We start from the raw sequence: 17712 nt of genomic DNA on the forward strand, positions 1-17712 counted from the left end.
GTCAGTACAACAGCATTTCGTTTGGTACTTTAATCAGTGACGACACACAAGTGGCCAGGAGTCAATCTGTTTAGTTAATGGGTCCTTTAATTTTTTGCTATATTAATAAAAAAGTGATCCAATTTATCTGCTTCCTTATGGAGTAATTATTCAGGAGATTTAAGAAGCAAATACACCATATCCATGAATTGTTTATCAATGCACCCATGATGATGTCGATATTTGCACAATCTGAAAAATTAGTATCTTCATCCAGAATGCCGACACTGGAAGGATGGGAAGCAATTTAGGATAAGGGAAAAAAGTTCTTTAAGTCTGATATGAAAACGTCAAGCTTACCCTCATCTTCTCTGAGTGGGCTGGGGAGACAATCAGTCTACAGTTCAAGTCATCGAGAGGAAAGACGCCGAGTCTTAACTTCTTCCATGCTTTAGGCAGATCCTGCAGTCCGTCCTCCACACAGGCAGCAGGGAGGGATGCACAGGAGAAACCCCACCAGCTGCTCCAAAGGGATTTATAAACAAATCATTAATGGTCACTCCATATCAGCTCTGAGTCACCCAGCTTTCGGAGCAGAACAACACTCTCCTGCCTCTTCAGCTTAAAACTACTCCAGTTCCAGAGTACAGAGAGGTTTAACATTAAGGCATCCATACAGCTCTGGTGTTTGCTTTCATTTAATAAAGATCAATTTACTCAAATACATGGAATGTTGGCACAAAACTAAAGCTCTTGTGGAACAGCTACCAATCATACACAAATATTCCGTGAGGTCCTCTTGACTTGCATTTCTCCCATAGATACACCACAAAATGGCTTCAAGAATACAAACTGAATGCTGGATCAAATCTCTAAATAATAAGTAGCAGTTAAAGTAAATGGTTTGCTTTATTTGTAAATTATGTACAGAATACATTTTTTTTTCTTAATTATGATGGAGCAGGAGAAAGAAAACAGCCATTATTTCCAAACTGTGCTGCTTCCTTCCCCTGCAGGAGATGATGTCTCTCTCTGCACCGGATGTACAAAACCAGTTTGGATTTCCTCGGTTGCTGGCACATGGGCTGGAGAAACAGAGACACTGCAGCCAAATTCAGCACTACCAGCTCCTCTATTGTCAGCAAAAAACTTCTGCTAAAACTAGTTTTCTTAGGAAAGTTCTCACAATCTTTTGAAAACAAAATCAAGAAAAAATATCAAGAAAGCTGTGGGCTAAGAAGGGCTTTACCTAACTATCAAATGAGTATAACTAGGAATAATCTGAGATTTGGTCATTCAACTTTTACCTGGTTTACAAAAGCAAGTTTGAGAAGCTAAACTAATTGACCAGTTATGCAAGTACCAGAAAACGATGTTTTTCAGTATGTTTGAGGACAATCTGGGCAATCTATCAATCAATAAAAAACTTGTCAGATTGATAAAACTTCTGTAAATGGATATTAATGATTAACATAGTACCAAGTAATCAAGTTAATGGTTAAAAAAAAAATGAAGGAACTAGATATAAAACTGTTTGGTAACACATATACTTCAGCAAACGAAGATGCTACTGTATGGTCTATGTTTTGGTGATCAGCCAACAAAGAAAATCCAACCATTTGCACATACTTAGTCCCAAACCACAGTGAGTTATGATTTTCCATGTGAAGGCCTACTTTCAGTATCTTCCTCCTCTTCCTCCTCACAATCCCCTTCATCTGTTTGCTGTTCCAGTTCCTCTTTTGTGATCATTTCAAAGTCGTTTCCATTGCCACTACTGTGCTGGGACCTGTCGTCTTCGCGCCTGTCACTGTCAGTGTCTGAGTGTCGCTCCCCTCCTGAGCCCTCTGTTCCCGAGTTCCTCGTGCCTTCTGTTTTCCCATCCTCCTCTTCCTTCTTCTCACTATCTGATTTCTCCTCGCTGTCGTATTTTTGCTGCTTTTTGGATTCTGATTTTTCCTCTTTCTTTGAGTCTGCTTTTGGTCCTTTGTATTCGTGTGTGTACAGGGGCCTGAAGGAGTCAATGAATCCCACGTCTGCTGTCAGGTTTGGCAGGAACCAGAAGTGATGCCTTCCTCCAGTGATGAGCCAGATGATCAGGAAAAGGATGCAGCGAGCTGTGGGAGAACAAGGGAGATGCTGGGGTTTGTTATGAACACACAGAATGTACAGCCACTGTGGAAGAGATGCTCACTACTAACGCCCACCCCAAGCCAGGGACTGGGTGACATTGGGGGAAAATCCCTCATTCCGCAATAGCACTGGAATAGTTTGTTCTTACCATCTCAACCATCCCATTAACCATGGATCTTATCTCTGATTTGGCCCTTAATCCCTCTGCTACAGAAATACAACCAAAGAAACCTTTAAAATCCTGGTGACACCATTCTCACCACAGAATCTGTTCTCGTGTGCGGTTCTGGGGTCCTTTTGCTCCTTTTTGTTTAAACAGGCAGCAAACGAATCTGCACTACACGGGAAACACCAACAGGTGACACGAGCCCGAGAACTCCTTCTTCCCGTGGCACAACTGTGACACCCGGTGGCCGGGAGGGAAACGCACACAGCATCCGGCAAACAACGTCCCGGGACGTGGGACCGCCCAGCTCCGAGCCGGGGAAGAGCCGGGCTGTGCCTCTGCCCTTGCAGGCTCCGCCCGCCCGACACTCACCGACGGCAAGGAGCAGAATACTGGCGACAAAGCAGCCCGCGCCCACGCTGAGGTAATAAACACCGACGCGCATCTCGGCGGGCCAGAGCGGGAACAGCGTGGCGGCTATCACAGCAATCACTGGGCAGCAGGGGAGAACACAAGCAGGAGCATCGTTAGTTTTCCCTGGCATGTCTACAGAGGTTCCAGGCTTACTGTTCATTCAGGGATTGGCTTAGCACAGGGTGAGCTACTGACAGTGTTTCTGTCTGGTTTTGTACTGGGTAGAGAGACACCTCATTCAGCAGCTCCAAGTGGCTGCACTTGGCCAAGGGAGCCAAGAGAGCAGCTCTGGGAGAGAGCTCGAGCCAAAGGGTGAGCAGGGAGCTGCTGGGACCAGTGCAGAAGGAACTGCTGGGGGGTGGTGACCCCAAGGACTGGTCAAAGGCCCGACAGTGGCCCCAAGGGATGACATGGATACTCAGGAAAGGTGGCTCTCTCAAGGTGAGGAAGCTGGAATGGGTTGGACCACCAGTACCATGGATGGTTTGTCAGCTCACTGGTTCAGTTAACATCTACACTAATTTAGATTAAAAAATTGGCTGATTGGGCTTATCCTACACAAATACAGTTCTAGAAATTAATAGCATAGTTCATATTTCCATATAACCCATATCTGCCCATTGGACAACACCCCCTGGTTAGCTTAAGGCAACACAAATCAACAACTTGTGTCTACTCTGACTTACCAAGTACAAGTCCCATGGCAAAAGTTTTAAAGTGAACAGGGTCATAGATCCACACATACACCTACAACAGAAATGACCTGGTTTACAGTCAGAAAACAAGATCTCTGATAAACATCTCATTTATCCCCTCACCCAAACACTCACTGCCAGGCTGCAGCACTTGGTGCCCTGCAGTCAGCACTGGAGCCGGGCAGGGGGTCGTGATTCCCAGGAAGGGTAACTGACAGGTGATGTAATCCTGGGCAAAACAATCAGGCAGTAGAACTGATGGGAAAACGAAATATTCAGAAAAATACTGAAATCAAGTTTTGGTTTTATCTTTATTCAATAATGCTGTTGAGCATGAAGCCAAAAACAGTTCTGCAAAAGAGTGAAAAGTTTCTCAGGTCCACCAAGGGGAAAGAAAAAGGCCTGTGAGCTTTGAAGAGAAAAAAGCCCAGACTGAACACCTGGAACAAAGCAGGTGGCCAAAACCCCAGCCCATGTGCTGGGCTCAGATCAGTGTCACTGCACCCTCCGTCCCACAGCCCGTGTTACCTCAATGTTTACTCAGTGCCAAATGTCTGTGTGAGAACTGTGGGTCATTTGAATCAGAGCTGCTCAACCATATTAAATAAAAAACTTCTTGGTAAAGTGCGGGATTTTCTGAGCCAGAAAAATCGTGGGTTTTTTTCTTAGCAAGCTAAACAGCTTGAATCTGAGCTTATAACTCGAAAAGAAGCTGCTGATTGCTAGAAACCAGCATCCCTCGTTGCAGATGTGTCAGTAAGAACTCCCAGAAGGACAGCTGGGAGGCAGTGGGGATTCAGTGTGATCTGACATTGTGCTTCTCACAGGGGGCCAAAGTTGACTGTACTGGGTGTAGCTGCTGCCAGTCAGCTGTTCTGTGAGCCCAACGACCTGAAGATCATGACTGGGCAGTAACACAGTGTGTGATATCCTGTGTTTGTAAGTGCAAAATAATGAAGAAAAGGGAAAAACAGCTCTAATGCAAATACACAAGAATTGGCTCTAAATTAGCTAAAAAAAAAAATTACTTAAAAAAAACCCCTTGGGGTTTTTTTGGGGTTGCAGTTCTTAAAAAATTCCAGCTCGTTAATAAAACAAAAGAAGAACTGATGTTAAGCAGTAAATACTGTGATACTGCAAATGCTGTGGTGCAGCCCCATTGGGAATGCCAAACTATCCCAGGCACTCCATGTAAAGACAACAGGGAGGATCAGTTAGGTGTGGTTCCACAGGAGATGGCATGAAACAGCAAGGCAGTGTAAAAGAACTGACTGAGAAGAGTAAAAACAAGATACATAAGGGAAGTACATTTTTTCACACAAGTGATTTAGTTATGGAATTTGCTGCTGTGTATGTTTTATAACCAAAGGAATACAAGAATCCAAGGGGAAATTCCAGTACAGCCACACACAGCATCAACACAGCACAGTAAAACTTACCACTCATCCAAAACTACAGAAGGAGAAATGTGACTCTGTACATTACAGAGCTGGTAAACAATTAAGTTCTTTGTCTTCCAAAAAAAGCAAAGCACAGAGAAGTATTTAAGGCCACCATTTCAGTTGTAAAGCCAGGATGAGAATTCAGGAATGCCCAAGTGTCACCTGCCTGCTCAGATCACAGGGTCAGGCAGGTATTTTTTTATTTCCCCTCCTGCAACTGAACATCATGCTCTGAAAGGCTCGTGTTTGGGTTGGAACTATCCTGGCATGGCAGTGGCTGGGGGATAACTTGGGTTGGAGGGGCCTCAGGAGTCTCTGGCCCACCCTCCTGCCCCAGGCAGGGTCAGCTCCGGGCACAGAGGCTGCGGCACCGCCCGGGGCAGCTCCAACACCCCCGGGACAAACATCTCACCTCATGGCCACCAACACTGAATTACTGGTAAATTAAATTTTCTTTTAGATTTCCTTAAGCTACTGTCCTACATTTATCTGTCTCTACCCTCCTGGCAAATATCTAAAAATCTGGTTTCGAGATCAGCCATCACACTGCCATTAATTTTTCTTTCAGCACGTCAAGAAAGAGTTTGCAGAAATCCAGTAAATGAAGCTATTTTCTGACAATAGCACAGTGACATTCGAAGTTGGAAAGCACCCATAAATCTTACCTCATTTCCATCCAAGAAAACTTGGTCTTCATGTGGCTCAAGTTTAAATTTCCTCTTAGTTTCCTTTTTCTTGGGTGTTCCTGGAGTCTCATCCTGAGGACAAACAAATATTTTTACCTACATCTATAAAATCATATGTATAAATTATGATATATACACTATATATATATATGAATTATTATATATATATAAAATTACAAAAATTAAGAGGTTTTAATTTCTACTATGTTAATGTAGTCTGATAACTTTTCACAAACTTAAGATCACATTCACAATTTTTTTAAAAAGTAAAGATGCTTCATTTCCTCCCGCTCTTATGTATTACCATCTGGGTACCTCAAAAATAAAGGAAAATTGTAAGAAAAATTTTATTTTTAATTAGTATCTAAAGAGCAGACTATGACTTCAGGATTACATTGTCTTTTCAAATGCATAGCAAAGCTGGGCTGGCATTACCAGTCTGCACAGAGATCAAGAGCAGGGAACAACACTTCACCATCACTGACCTCATTAGAGTTATTTGGTACTTTGGTGCCATATTTACCACAAGAGCATCTTGGCAAAATCAGTTTCTGCCTCTTTATTCTCTGTCCTCTTCAATCTCTTTCTGGACCTTGTGCTTCCTCCTCCCTGTCTCCCATTTCCTTCTCTTTGCTTATTTCATTGTGCTAAATTAATTTTCTGATTTTGGTCCTGAGTTGTTGTTCAAGTTCCTACTCACTACCTTATATAATCCACTACATATCTGCTCAATAAATAATGACTAGTTTAAAAATTAACATTACATATAATAATAATGTACCTCCCCTGATGACAGCAGATTGGAGGAGCTCATAACTTTCATAATCAGCATTTTGCAGCACCTCAGGAGCTGGGTTATCTTGCACTGGCTTCCGTGCTGACACTGCAGCCAGACTGTTCTAATTCTTTCTTAGCCATGTAGGTTTTTTCTGAAATCCAAACCTTTGTAGACAGAGTATACTCTCAGTAAATGTGAGAGGAGTGTCTGGATGGGAATAACTTTAGAGCACTGTCCTACTAATTCTCACTGATTCAGACCACTGTACACAGAAGAAAAACCACCTCAATCGTCCAGTTTCTCCTGCAGGTTCCTAACATTTTAATTTAGGAATTCTGTTCTGCTAATAATAAAATAAGTAATAAAATAAATCAGGAATGAAAACATGAAAAAACCTACGTGAAAACTTGTTCAGTAACAATAGTTTGAACCTGAAAGATCAAGTAAGACGAGGCAGGATGCAGCTCAGTAAGGAGCTGCCACACAACAGGGCAGCTATTACACAGCCAGTTACAGGCACCACATACCAAATATTACATTCCAAACATTCTTATTACCAAACACCGCAAAATTGTTTGTGTTTCACTTGTGCAGCTGTGCTGGTTTTAGATGTTTGGTCACATGCACATGTGTCATTCCATGCTAACTGAGGTATAAAGCCTCCCTGGAGAGGAACAGGTTTGGATTAACTCAGCCCACACTAGAAGATGATGAGGTGCACAAAGGCCAGGTGAAGCCTCTTTTTTGATCTAGATCTAAATAAGAACAATTCAAAAGGTAACCAAAAAAAGCAGCATATTTTAGAGATGAAAACAGGAAAAAAAGATAAGTCATATTTTAGAATAACCAACTGTATTTTTCAGCCAATGTGATCTTAACAATTGGTTAATGTATTTGTTACAGGTTTGACTCTTCTCTTACAGACAGTTCTTACCTTCTTGCACTCCTCTTTTTCACCATCCTTTTTCTTTTCCTTTTCTTTCTCCTTCTTGGTTTTTTCATCTTTGCCACTTTCCTTCTTGCTCTTTTTCTCCTCTTCCTTCCCGCTCTCAGCCTTTCCTTTTTCCTTTTCTTTCTTTGTATCCTTGTCAGGTTTCATTTTCATCACTTTCAATGCTCGATGAAAGAACTGTTTTTTCAGGAGTCTTAAAATGAAAAAGAGTTAAAATGATACATTCAAGTGCAGCTGTGACAATAACACTTACACTCAATTATGTTATTAGACACCAACCTAGATTCTTTCTCTACCATAATCACGAATAGCATGACTGAAAGGCAGAGGTCACCATCATCTGCTCTATTTACTACACACACCAGACCTAATTATCCCATGTCTTGCCTGTTGCTTTGTGTTTTTTTTGGTTCATCTGTTCAAAACTGGGTAGGAAATGTACTTTTCTGTGGCAGCATTTTGCAGTTATAGATGAATATATAAGATGTAGGAGACAGAAAGCCACCAGGTCCATTTAATTATCTCTCAGGGCTTATTGAGTTCCTTGGTAAGTGATGTACAATAAACAGAACTGCTCTGTGGAACCTGTGGTACATGTGCAAGTATTCCATCCATGCCAGCTACAGACAGACCTTATTGCAAGTGTATATATATGTATATATATATATACGTATATATATATGGCCAGTGGGGCAGCAGGACGTCTCAAGGTCGTCACCAGCCAGTAACATCCTTGAAAGGATCACACCCACATTCCAAACAGGAAGAGCAGTACAGAATCCAGCTCCTCAGGCAGCGAGGACAGAGAGATTTGAGAGCTCTGACCCCACCTAACTTCCAATATTCACAATATTCAGGAAAATCCTTCAGTTTACCTTGCTGCCCCAAGCAGTGTAATGAAAGCCTGAGAGTTTTTAGAGAAAAGATGATGAAACTACATCATTTCCACCCTCAAACACTGCAATAAAAATACAACAATATTTTTGCATACAACCACACAAGTTTTAGGATGCACGAAGTCCAGCTTACATTGGTTCCCAAATAACTACAATATCTCCTCAACTACAGTCATTAATGACACTGAGGAGTTAGTCTGGGTCATACCTGTTGCAGTAATCAACTACAGACTCTCGGGTTGTAAATAGAGCCTCTTCTCCTTTCTTTGCCTTTGCCCATTTAGAATCCAGGAGGCAATCCACAGCTTTTGAGGCTAGAGGAAAAAAATGGAATTAAAAATGCATTAAAATTAACATTTATTTTAACATTTAGTCTACGTGCTTTGAACCACACTGACCAGTCAGTTCTGGTGATGTTCCACATCCTTTCAAATCTTTAAAGTAAGACTGGTCCCTACTCTGAAACGCATCACTCTTGACAACTACACACCTTTAAATCACAGAGTGAAAAGGTTATTGTGTTTACTCCAGGCTGATGAGATTAATTTTATGGCTTTCTAATGCCTTCATAAGTTTTCAAACCCAAAGTGTAAGATGAGTAATTATTAGATAAAGCACCAATAATAAAATCAAAGCAGCCTCTCCCGCCCTCCAAGTACAGTGTTAGAAGAAATGTTAATTATCTGGTTAAAAGTGAGCCTACCAATAAAATAATCGACTCGGTGACCCATCATGTTGGTGGATTTTGTTGGACAGTTGAAGCGCAAGTATTTAGCAACAGCCTTCTCCTCCTTGAATGGCTCACCAACTTCCTACAGTGGGAACAGTCAGAAATTAGTACATTTTTAAACACATGGGATTATCATTCACTTGGGCTCAAAAATCTGATATTGCGAAGTCCTCATTATTTCATGGCAATCTATAAATAATAAATAAAATATAAAGGATGTGAAAATAGGTCAAGGTATTTTTTCCTGAGAACCCTCTGTCTACATAAAGCAGGAATTTTTAAGTTAGAGGATCTGAAGGTAAAAGTAAGAGCTCCTTTAACAGCTCTGTAAGAAGAGCAAACTAAAGGAGGACCTAAGAGGAAAGCAGCGGGCACACGGGAAGCTGCTTAAGGCACACGACTGGGATGGAAACAGTTGTGAAGCTGGGAACAAAGGAAACAGGGAGGAATGAGCATGTATGAAATTACAGCAATGTAGGCAGACTGACAGAACACAGAGCAGCCTGAATTTCACATGAGAAAGAGAAAATCATGTTGAAAAGAAGCTGAAAGATTTGATAGAAAATTTATGTGCGACTGCACGACTACGAAATGACTTAAACTGCAGAGCACGCTTGAGGAGATTCTTCCAACCTACAGAGTAGGAGGCACAGCAGGATGAAGCACAGGAACATCTGAACAGATGCCATATGAAAAAGGAGCCCTCAGTCTGCACAGATTCATGAATTCTGTGCTTGTACCACCTTGCAGAGGTAGCAGAACTCAGAGATGTGTAAGGCAGAAGGATGGAGATGGGCACTTTCAATTATGTAAAATAAAGATCTAATATTTGCAAGCAGGAACAGAAGAACTTTCTAACGTTCCTGCTTCACAAAAACACATCTGAAAAAAATAAATTGTGATATTAAAGTGACTCAGGCAAAATTCCTCAAAATTCCTTCCTATAAGAGTTCTTTTAATCCGTACAGTTTAATTCTCCAGCCCCTCCTGCTGCTCGTGGATCAGTAACAGGGACATCTTTCCAGACTGCAGCACCTCTTCTGTGCCTGTTCTTCTCCTGCTGCCCAAGGAAATAGATTATATAAGCCACAAACCAGATTGGTCATTTACAGGAATAAAAAAAAAATATTGGTTTATTTAAAGACATAATGTTCCTAAAGGCCAATAAACATATACAACCTCCATTACTGCTTTTAAGATGTATAATCATAATATCACAAGCAGCATGTGAAGTGGAAATGCAAGGTCAAATAGATGTTGTTACACCAGAATAGAAGCTTCAGATGGTAAGAGTTGTTAATTTTCAACAGTTTGCACAGCTAACTTTCAAAATCAACTGGTTAATGAATATCCTCCTACAGGAGATCGTTGCTTTTCCTGTCTGAGGACAATTTTTAAAGAGGATAATCCAGACATAAGGTATCCAAATGACCAAAAGACTCTGTGGTTTGTCAGCTCTGAGATTTTTAAAAGTCTAAATCCTCCATATGTAAGCAGAAACACGCTCTCACATTCCCCAGTTAGTGTAACAAACATGTGCCCAAATTAAGCCAGATGATCCTAACAGTCCTCAAAGGGATTATATTGTCTCCTTCTCTGTGTTCAATCCTTTTTTTTATTTTTAAATTTTTAAAATGTGTATCAGACATCAGATAACTCACAGAAAACTATTCCCTGACTGTGCATGTTTGCACATAACTTATATTGTGTGGTTTGATGTCCTCTTACATGGTACAGTTGTCCCAGTAGCTGTAAATCACCGATGATGGCACCAAGTTTGGGATCAATTAAATTTGAAACAATTCACAGGGTAACTGTTCTTCACGGCACAGAGAGTAAAACAGTCAGAGAAGCTGCAGATATTCACCTCAGTGTTAATTCCCCTGATAAGGTGGTTTTTCTCCTTCTTCCTAAAATATTTATGATTCTGCTGGGTCATGTGATGCACTACACAGGCCGGGGCTGGCACCAGGAGATTTTCTTGCTCCTTTCTATCTATTGCTTTGTCCTTTCTCTGGGCTGGTTTCATAACAAGAAAAGCTTCCCTGTGAGAGAGACTGCCACAGTTTAACTGAGAAAGTGTCCCCTGCAATTTAATCCCCATTTTTCATCCTATTTTCATCCCTTTGTTTGCAGAGCCAGGTTTCTGCTAAAATATTAGAACATATGATTGAGAGAAAATAATATTACATTTCTTCATAAAGTGAAATCAACCAAAGTTCAGAATCCTGGCCACAACTTTTCAAAGTTGCAGTTCAATCAAACTTTGTGTTCAGTTGTAAAAACCGCCCAGATCCAGGCACTTTAAGCCTCCTTAGGCATTTAGGAAAAGATTAAACAAATTAATCAAGGGGTAGTTCTGAAAAAATTATAAAGCTTTAAGCCAGGTAACACACTCTTAAAAAGGAATATGAAAACTTCCTGCTATTTAAAGTTTGCTTTCATAGGAAACACAAAGATTCAGGAAACATCTATTTCTAGAATGTTGAAGATGTCTTAATTAAAATTCTATGATTAAACTGTTTTAAAGTAATAAAAAATAATATCAAACTTTTGAATACTTCTACTCTAGATTTTGTTTAAACTATTGGATCTACTCTAGTTTTAGATATTGAAAAATGCATGTTGTCACTAGACAGCATGTGAAATGTAAAGATTTACCAATGACTTATAAACTCTGGGAGAATGCCATTAAAAATAAAATAAACCCAAACTTCTTATTTGTCTAGACAGAAGAACTCCACCTACAGAGAGGAAAAGCAGTGAGTGCTCAGCCCAGTGACTTACTAGAAATGCACTGACATTGCTCTATATGAATTCATAAAACTTTGAGATTTTCAAGCCCAGGGATGTTCCAGACCCACTGAAGGGTGGGAAAACCCTAATCAAATTATTTACCTCTTTCTCCCACATCCAAGTACAGCACAGTGCATTCTGAACTGCCTTCAATACATTGATGTAGTTCCCAGTTAATTCAACCTCCAGCTGGGACTGCAGCCTGTACACATCACAAATAACATCTGAACTGAGCTACTGAAACTGGTGTGCCCACCAGCTTCCTTCTCCCCTTCAACTCTACCTAAGTAGGAGTTGTTCAGGCTTTCTTACTCCTGGAACACTCAATGGAATACAAAAGGCCAGAGGACATTTCTGGTTTGGAATTTTCACTCATTTTATTCCCCCTTTGATTCACAGTTGTGAGAAGACAGCTATGACCAAAGACAGGATAATTTCCTTCCACAGGTTTGTGATGTAAACAAGGTTTCTGGAAAATCAGAAGAGAGTAAATAATGAGTGTCACTAACAAAACAAGTTATTTCATGTGCAGACAAATGCATTACAAGGATTTATGCTCCTCTGTTTTAAAGGGGTCATCAAAATTCTTTTATTTCAATAAAATGAATATCTAGCTTATTTCCATACTCTTAGATTTTCAGAACACCATCCCTCACAGCAAAGTGCTCAAGCCTAATAGTTTATACAGTTTTCAGATAAGGAAAAGAAGAAATCTGAAGCACATTTATCATGTGCAGCCTGTTTTTCAAGCTGAAAGGTAACATCAGAAACGACACTGTGCCAACCCAGGTTCCATTCCACACACCTCTCTCTCCTCATACTGCAGGGACACTGCAGCTGCAACAGGGTTCTGTTCTCTGGAGATGGGCTGAGCACATCACAGCTTGGGCTGAACTGCAGGATTATCTTTTCCCCTTCCCTGTTGACTGTCAGGACCTTAGACTGGATGTTCTGGGCAGGGGAGTGGGTGCTGCTCATCCATTCTGCTGAGACATTTATACTTTGTCTAAAATAAACCAAGGTGCAGCAGGACAGAGAAGCAGCACAGAACTGGCATGACTGGATCGCTGGGTGGGAGTGGGTAGGGGGGAAACAAACACATCAGGATCTTAGGGCTTGCTCTAAGGACTCCATCTGTGTTTTCTTCAGTGACTAATAAACCTAAAACTGCTGGACTCCTGCACTGATGACCAGTACAAGGATTGCCCCAGGTGGGCAAGAAACTGTGGCAGAGCCATGTGGAGAAACCAGTTCTTCTGGATTACCACAGCCATGTGCTGGCCACAAAACATTAACTTTTCTTTACAGAAAAAGATTAGCAGATGTTTTTCAGTCTGGTTCATATCCTATAAAAATAGAAGTACTGGTTTTCTTCATTCTTTCATTTCAACCATCGCTAATTTTTTTGAGCAAAAGCTGTAAACGTACAGAGTTCTCAAACACATCCAAGGAGCAATGTACAGCACTCTGAAGCCAAAACACACCAGCTTCAGTCCCCTTCTAACCCCAGGCCAGCTGTTTCGACTTTTTCCCTTCCCACCTCCAAAAATGTAACTCAAAATTTCCAAAAAACTGATTCTGGTTTTAATGAAAGTCAGGCTGCTACTTTTAATTCCTATTTTTCTACTTTTTTTTTTTGCCCCCTTGATCTTTTTTTTTCCTCCTCTATCACCTGATGCCACTCAGCTTTCAAAGAAGTTATTTAGCCTTTCTCCTTTGCTATCATCCCATTCAACTTTACCAGAATTTATGAGAAAATAAAGACAAACAGGCAAGCTGGATGAAAATCTGCATTACTAGAAAGCCATTGCACTGTCCTTTCTGCAGATCCTTTCCAGTCATTCACACAAAGCTGTAGCACAGGAGCAGCAATGCAGCTGTTGCATTTTCCTTCCAGCAGAGCCCAAATCCTGAGAGGACACAACTGTTGGCTACAACAGTTAATGATTAGTAGATGTCCTTCATCAGGAGAATCCCAGAGCTTCAGTCAAGGGAAAAAAGTCAACAAGGAAAGTACCTGTCACTGATGCCACCTCAGCCACCAATCTGCAGTGAGACCCTGCCCCAAGAGCTGCCCAAGGGCTGTTTGCTGTGTCCCCAGGGGTGGTGTTTGTGTGCATGAACATTTCTGGAGCGCAGGACGCGGCACAAGGCGCGAGGCAAACGCTGTTGATCACAACGCAAAGATCAAACCCAAACTTGACGCGGGGAGACTAAAACTGTGCACGGTGGAACCCAGCCAAGGTAATGAAAACTTAATGCCTGCTTAACAGTCACACTGCAGAGCTGCCAACACAGTGCCACGTGTTACCCGGCCCAGCGCCGGGCACAGGAACCAGCGCCGAAGGTTTTGTGGTGAAGAGAATATTTCAGGACATGGATGGAACTGTGTTTTTTTCCAAGACATGAAACAGCTTTGTTCAGGTTGCTGGAGTAACAGGCATTCAAAGCCATCTCCCATCTTTTGAGATGTATGTGGCTAAAATAAAAATATTAAACCAGCCATTAGACAACATATGCTATTGTTCTTTCAGTCAGTCCTTTATGCACAGCAAACATTCTTGATTTCAGACATTTGAATCCTGTGGGAGCCATGGGGGGAGTGCTCTGCATCCTACAGACCAGTCTCCTTTCACTACTGCATCCGAATTCATCTCTATGCTAATTACAGTTAAATTACCACCAGGAATGACACTTGGAAAATTTTACCTCTAAAATATCTTTGTTCAAATGTTTGAAGTTAAAATTTTTGCAACTTTCACAACTTTCAGAGGAAGAGTCTAAACTGTGCAACACAGATTGGGCAACATTGTCTTTCGATGAAAATACATTCCACAGAACACATCCTTCCTGTGACCACTTCCGATGGGAAGCGCACAGAGTAGACTGGACAGAATTATCTTTTCAGACTGTTTTCATTTCTAGCTCTCTGACCTCACTACCATGATTCCAATCTTGATGGCAGGCATAAAATCCTGTGAAAATTATTCCAAACACAGGTTCTGTGCACATGGTATTGTAATTGAGCTCCATTACATCAACCTCTTAGCACAGCTAAATACACCACCTGCCTCCAAAAGCCTCACTCCTGTCGAGAAATACAGCTCTGCTTAGTGACAGTGGGGTATTCAGGTGTCAGACGTGCTTGCAGTGTGATAAATAATCTCTTCATTAAGGGGCACACATCACCCTAAATTAAGTACAGCCTGCTAAAACAATTGAAGCACCTACAAATCCCATGCTTCATTTTAAAAGAAGAAACTTCTAGCATTAGCCAGAAAACATGATACTCATGCTGCAACTATACCAATAAAGTTCAAAAAGCTTAAAAAAACCCTAAACCCAAAACCAACTACCAAGAAAAACATGTGTTGTTTTGTTCACTGAACAATCAAGAACACCCCTTGGGCATTCACCAGTATTCTTTGTTCAGGGTCTTGTCTTCCCATTGTTGCTGACATACACTGGGAACCTACCAAAATCCACATTTCTCCATAATTATATCACAAATTTAGGCCACGACCTTAAGCGTTAACACCCAGGCATCGATTTAATTACTAACAATCTGGGAAATACTTTTACTGCTAACAGGCTGGAAATTAAGTATGTGCTTAACTGCCAGCAAGACCACAGCCCTGGGTATTACACAAAACATTAAACTGCATTTAAATTGGGTTGGATGGATGCTTTATTGAGCCATTGTCATCCTTGGAAAGGGACAGTCTATAACAATCATGAAAAGAGAATAATTCTTAATGTTTTACAATAATTCATTGAATGATGTGATGGATAAGGCTTGTTTAACAAGTAATTGATTAATTATTCCTTGCAATTCTCCCCCTGCCCCCATAATTTGAATTAAAAGGAAAAAAGGAACCATTACAAGTATGGGCAGATGTCCATCTTCTTGGGGGAAGGCAAACTGGGCTGGGAAGGGGAAAGATGAAAAAGGAGAGAGGGCAACCAAGCAGAAGGGTGACATATGAAGTGCACACTGTTGAACGGCTCTGTGATCTCTGTCAACATTATCTGCTCTTACAGCAGAGCAATAAATCCCAAACAAACACTATTTAGGCTTAGTGTTGATAATACACAACAGTAATAAGCGTTACAGTCACTGATACTGCAACTGTGCCCAACACACGCATTAAAAACTCTGTAAAACTCCCTGCTGACACACCAGACTTCCAGGTAAGTGAAAGCACCACAGCAGCCTTCAGTTTGCCTCTCAGTGCCACCGCACAATTATCACTACATTTTAACACGATCTCAAAGCTGATTAGGTCTATTTTTAGATGCGCCTGTTTGTTTATGTTTTCCAGACGCTAATTTCCTTTCCTTACCGCATCATTTCCTGGCTGGGGCATGTTTGCTTTTAAGATGCTTTTACCATCTGTCCCAAGTCTTTTGCTTACGATCCCCGGGCCGGACACGCCGGGTGAAGGTGCAGCTCCCGGGTGTTTTGGTGTAACCCGCACTAAGCTATTGTTCACACTGGTGCGATCCTGAGAGTACCACGGCGATTATAAACAGGGAACAGCCTGAAATCTCTCTCTTTGGTCATCGAGAGACGAAGAACTTCTGAGGGCTCAGACCCCACGGGGATGAAGCGGAGGCGCCTCGGATGTGCCGGGGGGCCCCGCCGGCCGCCCATCAGCCCCTCGACACTCTCCGACCTGCACTCTATTTGCACAGTTTACCGATTTGCCAGAAGATTCTGAGGGAAACCCGCTCGCCCCGTGCCATCCCGGGCTCTCCCCGCGGCCTGAGGCGCCCCCGGTGCCCCGAGACCGGGGCGCTCCCCTCCCTCACCGGGGGCCGCCTGCAGCCGCCGTCTGGCAAACGGGGAGGCCGCGGAGGAGCGGGGGAAGCCGCCCTGAGGACGGGGAGCGGGAGGCGCCGCGCGGGGCCCGGCGGGGGTGGAGGGATGGAGAGGAGGGGGAGTCCCGGGTACCTGGACGCGCTTCCTGTGCCGCCGCCGCTCCGCCATGTTGTCCCCGTCCGCTCCGCCGGTGACGCGCGGGCAGGGAGGGGGGGCGGCCTCGCGAGAGGCGGCGGGAGCGGGCGAGGGGCGGGGAGGGGGCGCGCCCTCAGCGCCTCCGCCCAGCGCCGTCCCCCGCCCGCCCCTCAGCGCTGCACCGACTCGCCTCGGTCCGTCAGTGCCCCAGCGCCTCAGCGCCCGGCTGCGGTCCCTCAGCGCCTCATCGACCAGCCTCGGTCCCTCAGTGCGCGACCTCGGTCCATGAGTTTGCCTCAGTCCCTCGGCGGCTCATTCTGCCTTAGCCCCTCACCGTCCCTCATCCCGACTCAGCCCCTGAACCGCTCAGTCCGCCTCGGTCCTCTAGTGCCTCCCCATCAGCCCTTCAGCGCCTCAGTCCCTCAGTCCCTTCGCGGACCTTTCGCCGACCCTAAACGCCCTCCCACCACGCCCCGCCTCAGCACCTCGCCTCGGTCCCTCAGTTCATTCTGCCTCAGCCCCTCAGCGCCTCCTCTCAGTCCCTCATCCCGCCTCAGCCCCTCAGCGCCCTCCCGTCACCGTCCCGTCTCAGTGGTCTCGGTCCCTCGCTGCTCCCCCTCAGCTCCTCACCACCACACCTCGGTCCCGCAGCCCCTCACCGCCCTCCCTTCACAGCCCCGCTCACAGAACCCCAGAGCTGTTAAGGTTGGAAGGGACCTCTGGAAAACATCCAGTTCATCCTCCCTGCCCAGGCAGGGTCACCTGAAGCAGGTGACACAGGAACGCGTCCAGGTGAGTTTGGAATGTCTCCAAGAGAGGGAAACTCCATGACCTCCCTGGGCAGCTGTTACAGCGCTCTGCCACCCTCAATGTGAAGAAATTAATCCTCATGTTGAGGTGGAACTTCTTATGTTTTAGTTTGTGGCCATTGCTCCTTGTCCTGTTGCTGAGCACCACTGAAAAGAGCCCCTCAGTGCCTCAGCCCCTCATTGTCCCTCGTCAGTCCCTCACTGTCTCCACTCAGCCCCTCACTGTCTCCCCTCAACCCAGTAACCCAGTAGTTCTCCATCTCTTTGGCTGTAAAAATC

General features: G+C 43.4%; 1 protein-coding gene across 1 annotated transcript; it reads right to left on the bottom strand.

Moving 5' to 3' along the window:
* Nucleotides 1-54: 54 nt before the first annotated feature.
* Nucleotides 55-16720, bottom strand: SEC62 (SEC62 homolog, preprotein translocation factor). The gene is made up of 8 exons (XM_027685518.1): nt 16622-16720; nt 8845-8953; nt 8350-8455; nt 7228-7438; nt 5495-5587; nt 3379-3439; nt 2651-2770; nt 55-2096 (listed from the first exon to the last, which is right to left on the bottom strand). The coding sequence occupies exons 1-8, from the start codon at nt 16655-16657 to the stop codon at nt 1630-1632; spliced, it is 1203 nt and encodes a 400-aa protein (XP_027541319.1). The 5' UTR covers nt 16658-16720; the 3' UTR covers nt 55-1629.
* Between the last annotated feature and the right edge of the window lie 992 nt (nt 16721-17712).

The sequence above is a fragment of the Neopelma chrysocephalum genome, unplaced genomic scaffold (assembly GCF_003984885.1).
Source record: "Neopelma chrysocephalum unplaced genomic scaffold, ASM398488v2 Primary Assembly neopelma1_69, whole genome shotgun sequence".
In the NCBI taxonomy this organism is placed as follows: domain Eukaryota; kingdom Metazoa; phylum Chordata; class Aves; order Passeriformes; family Pipridae; genus Neopelma; species Neopelma chrysocephalum.

Excerpts from the sequence above, each read along its gene's own strand:
- SEC62 (XM_027685518.1), bottom strand. The coding sequence starts at position 16,657 with ATGGCGGAGCGGCGGCGGCACAGGAAGCGCGTCCAG. Across the intron at positions 7,439-8,349 it reads GTAGTTGATTACTGCAACAG|ACTCCTGAAAAAACAGTTCT; the intron begins GTATGACCCAGA and ends TTTCATTTTAAG. Across the intron at positions 2,771-3,378 it reads TGCCATGGGACTTGTACTTG|TGATTGCTGTGATAGCCGCC; the intron begins GTAAGTCAGAGT and ends CCTGCTGCCCAG.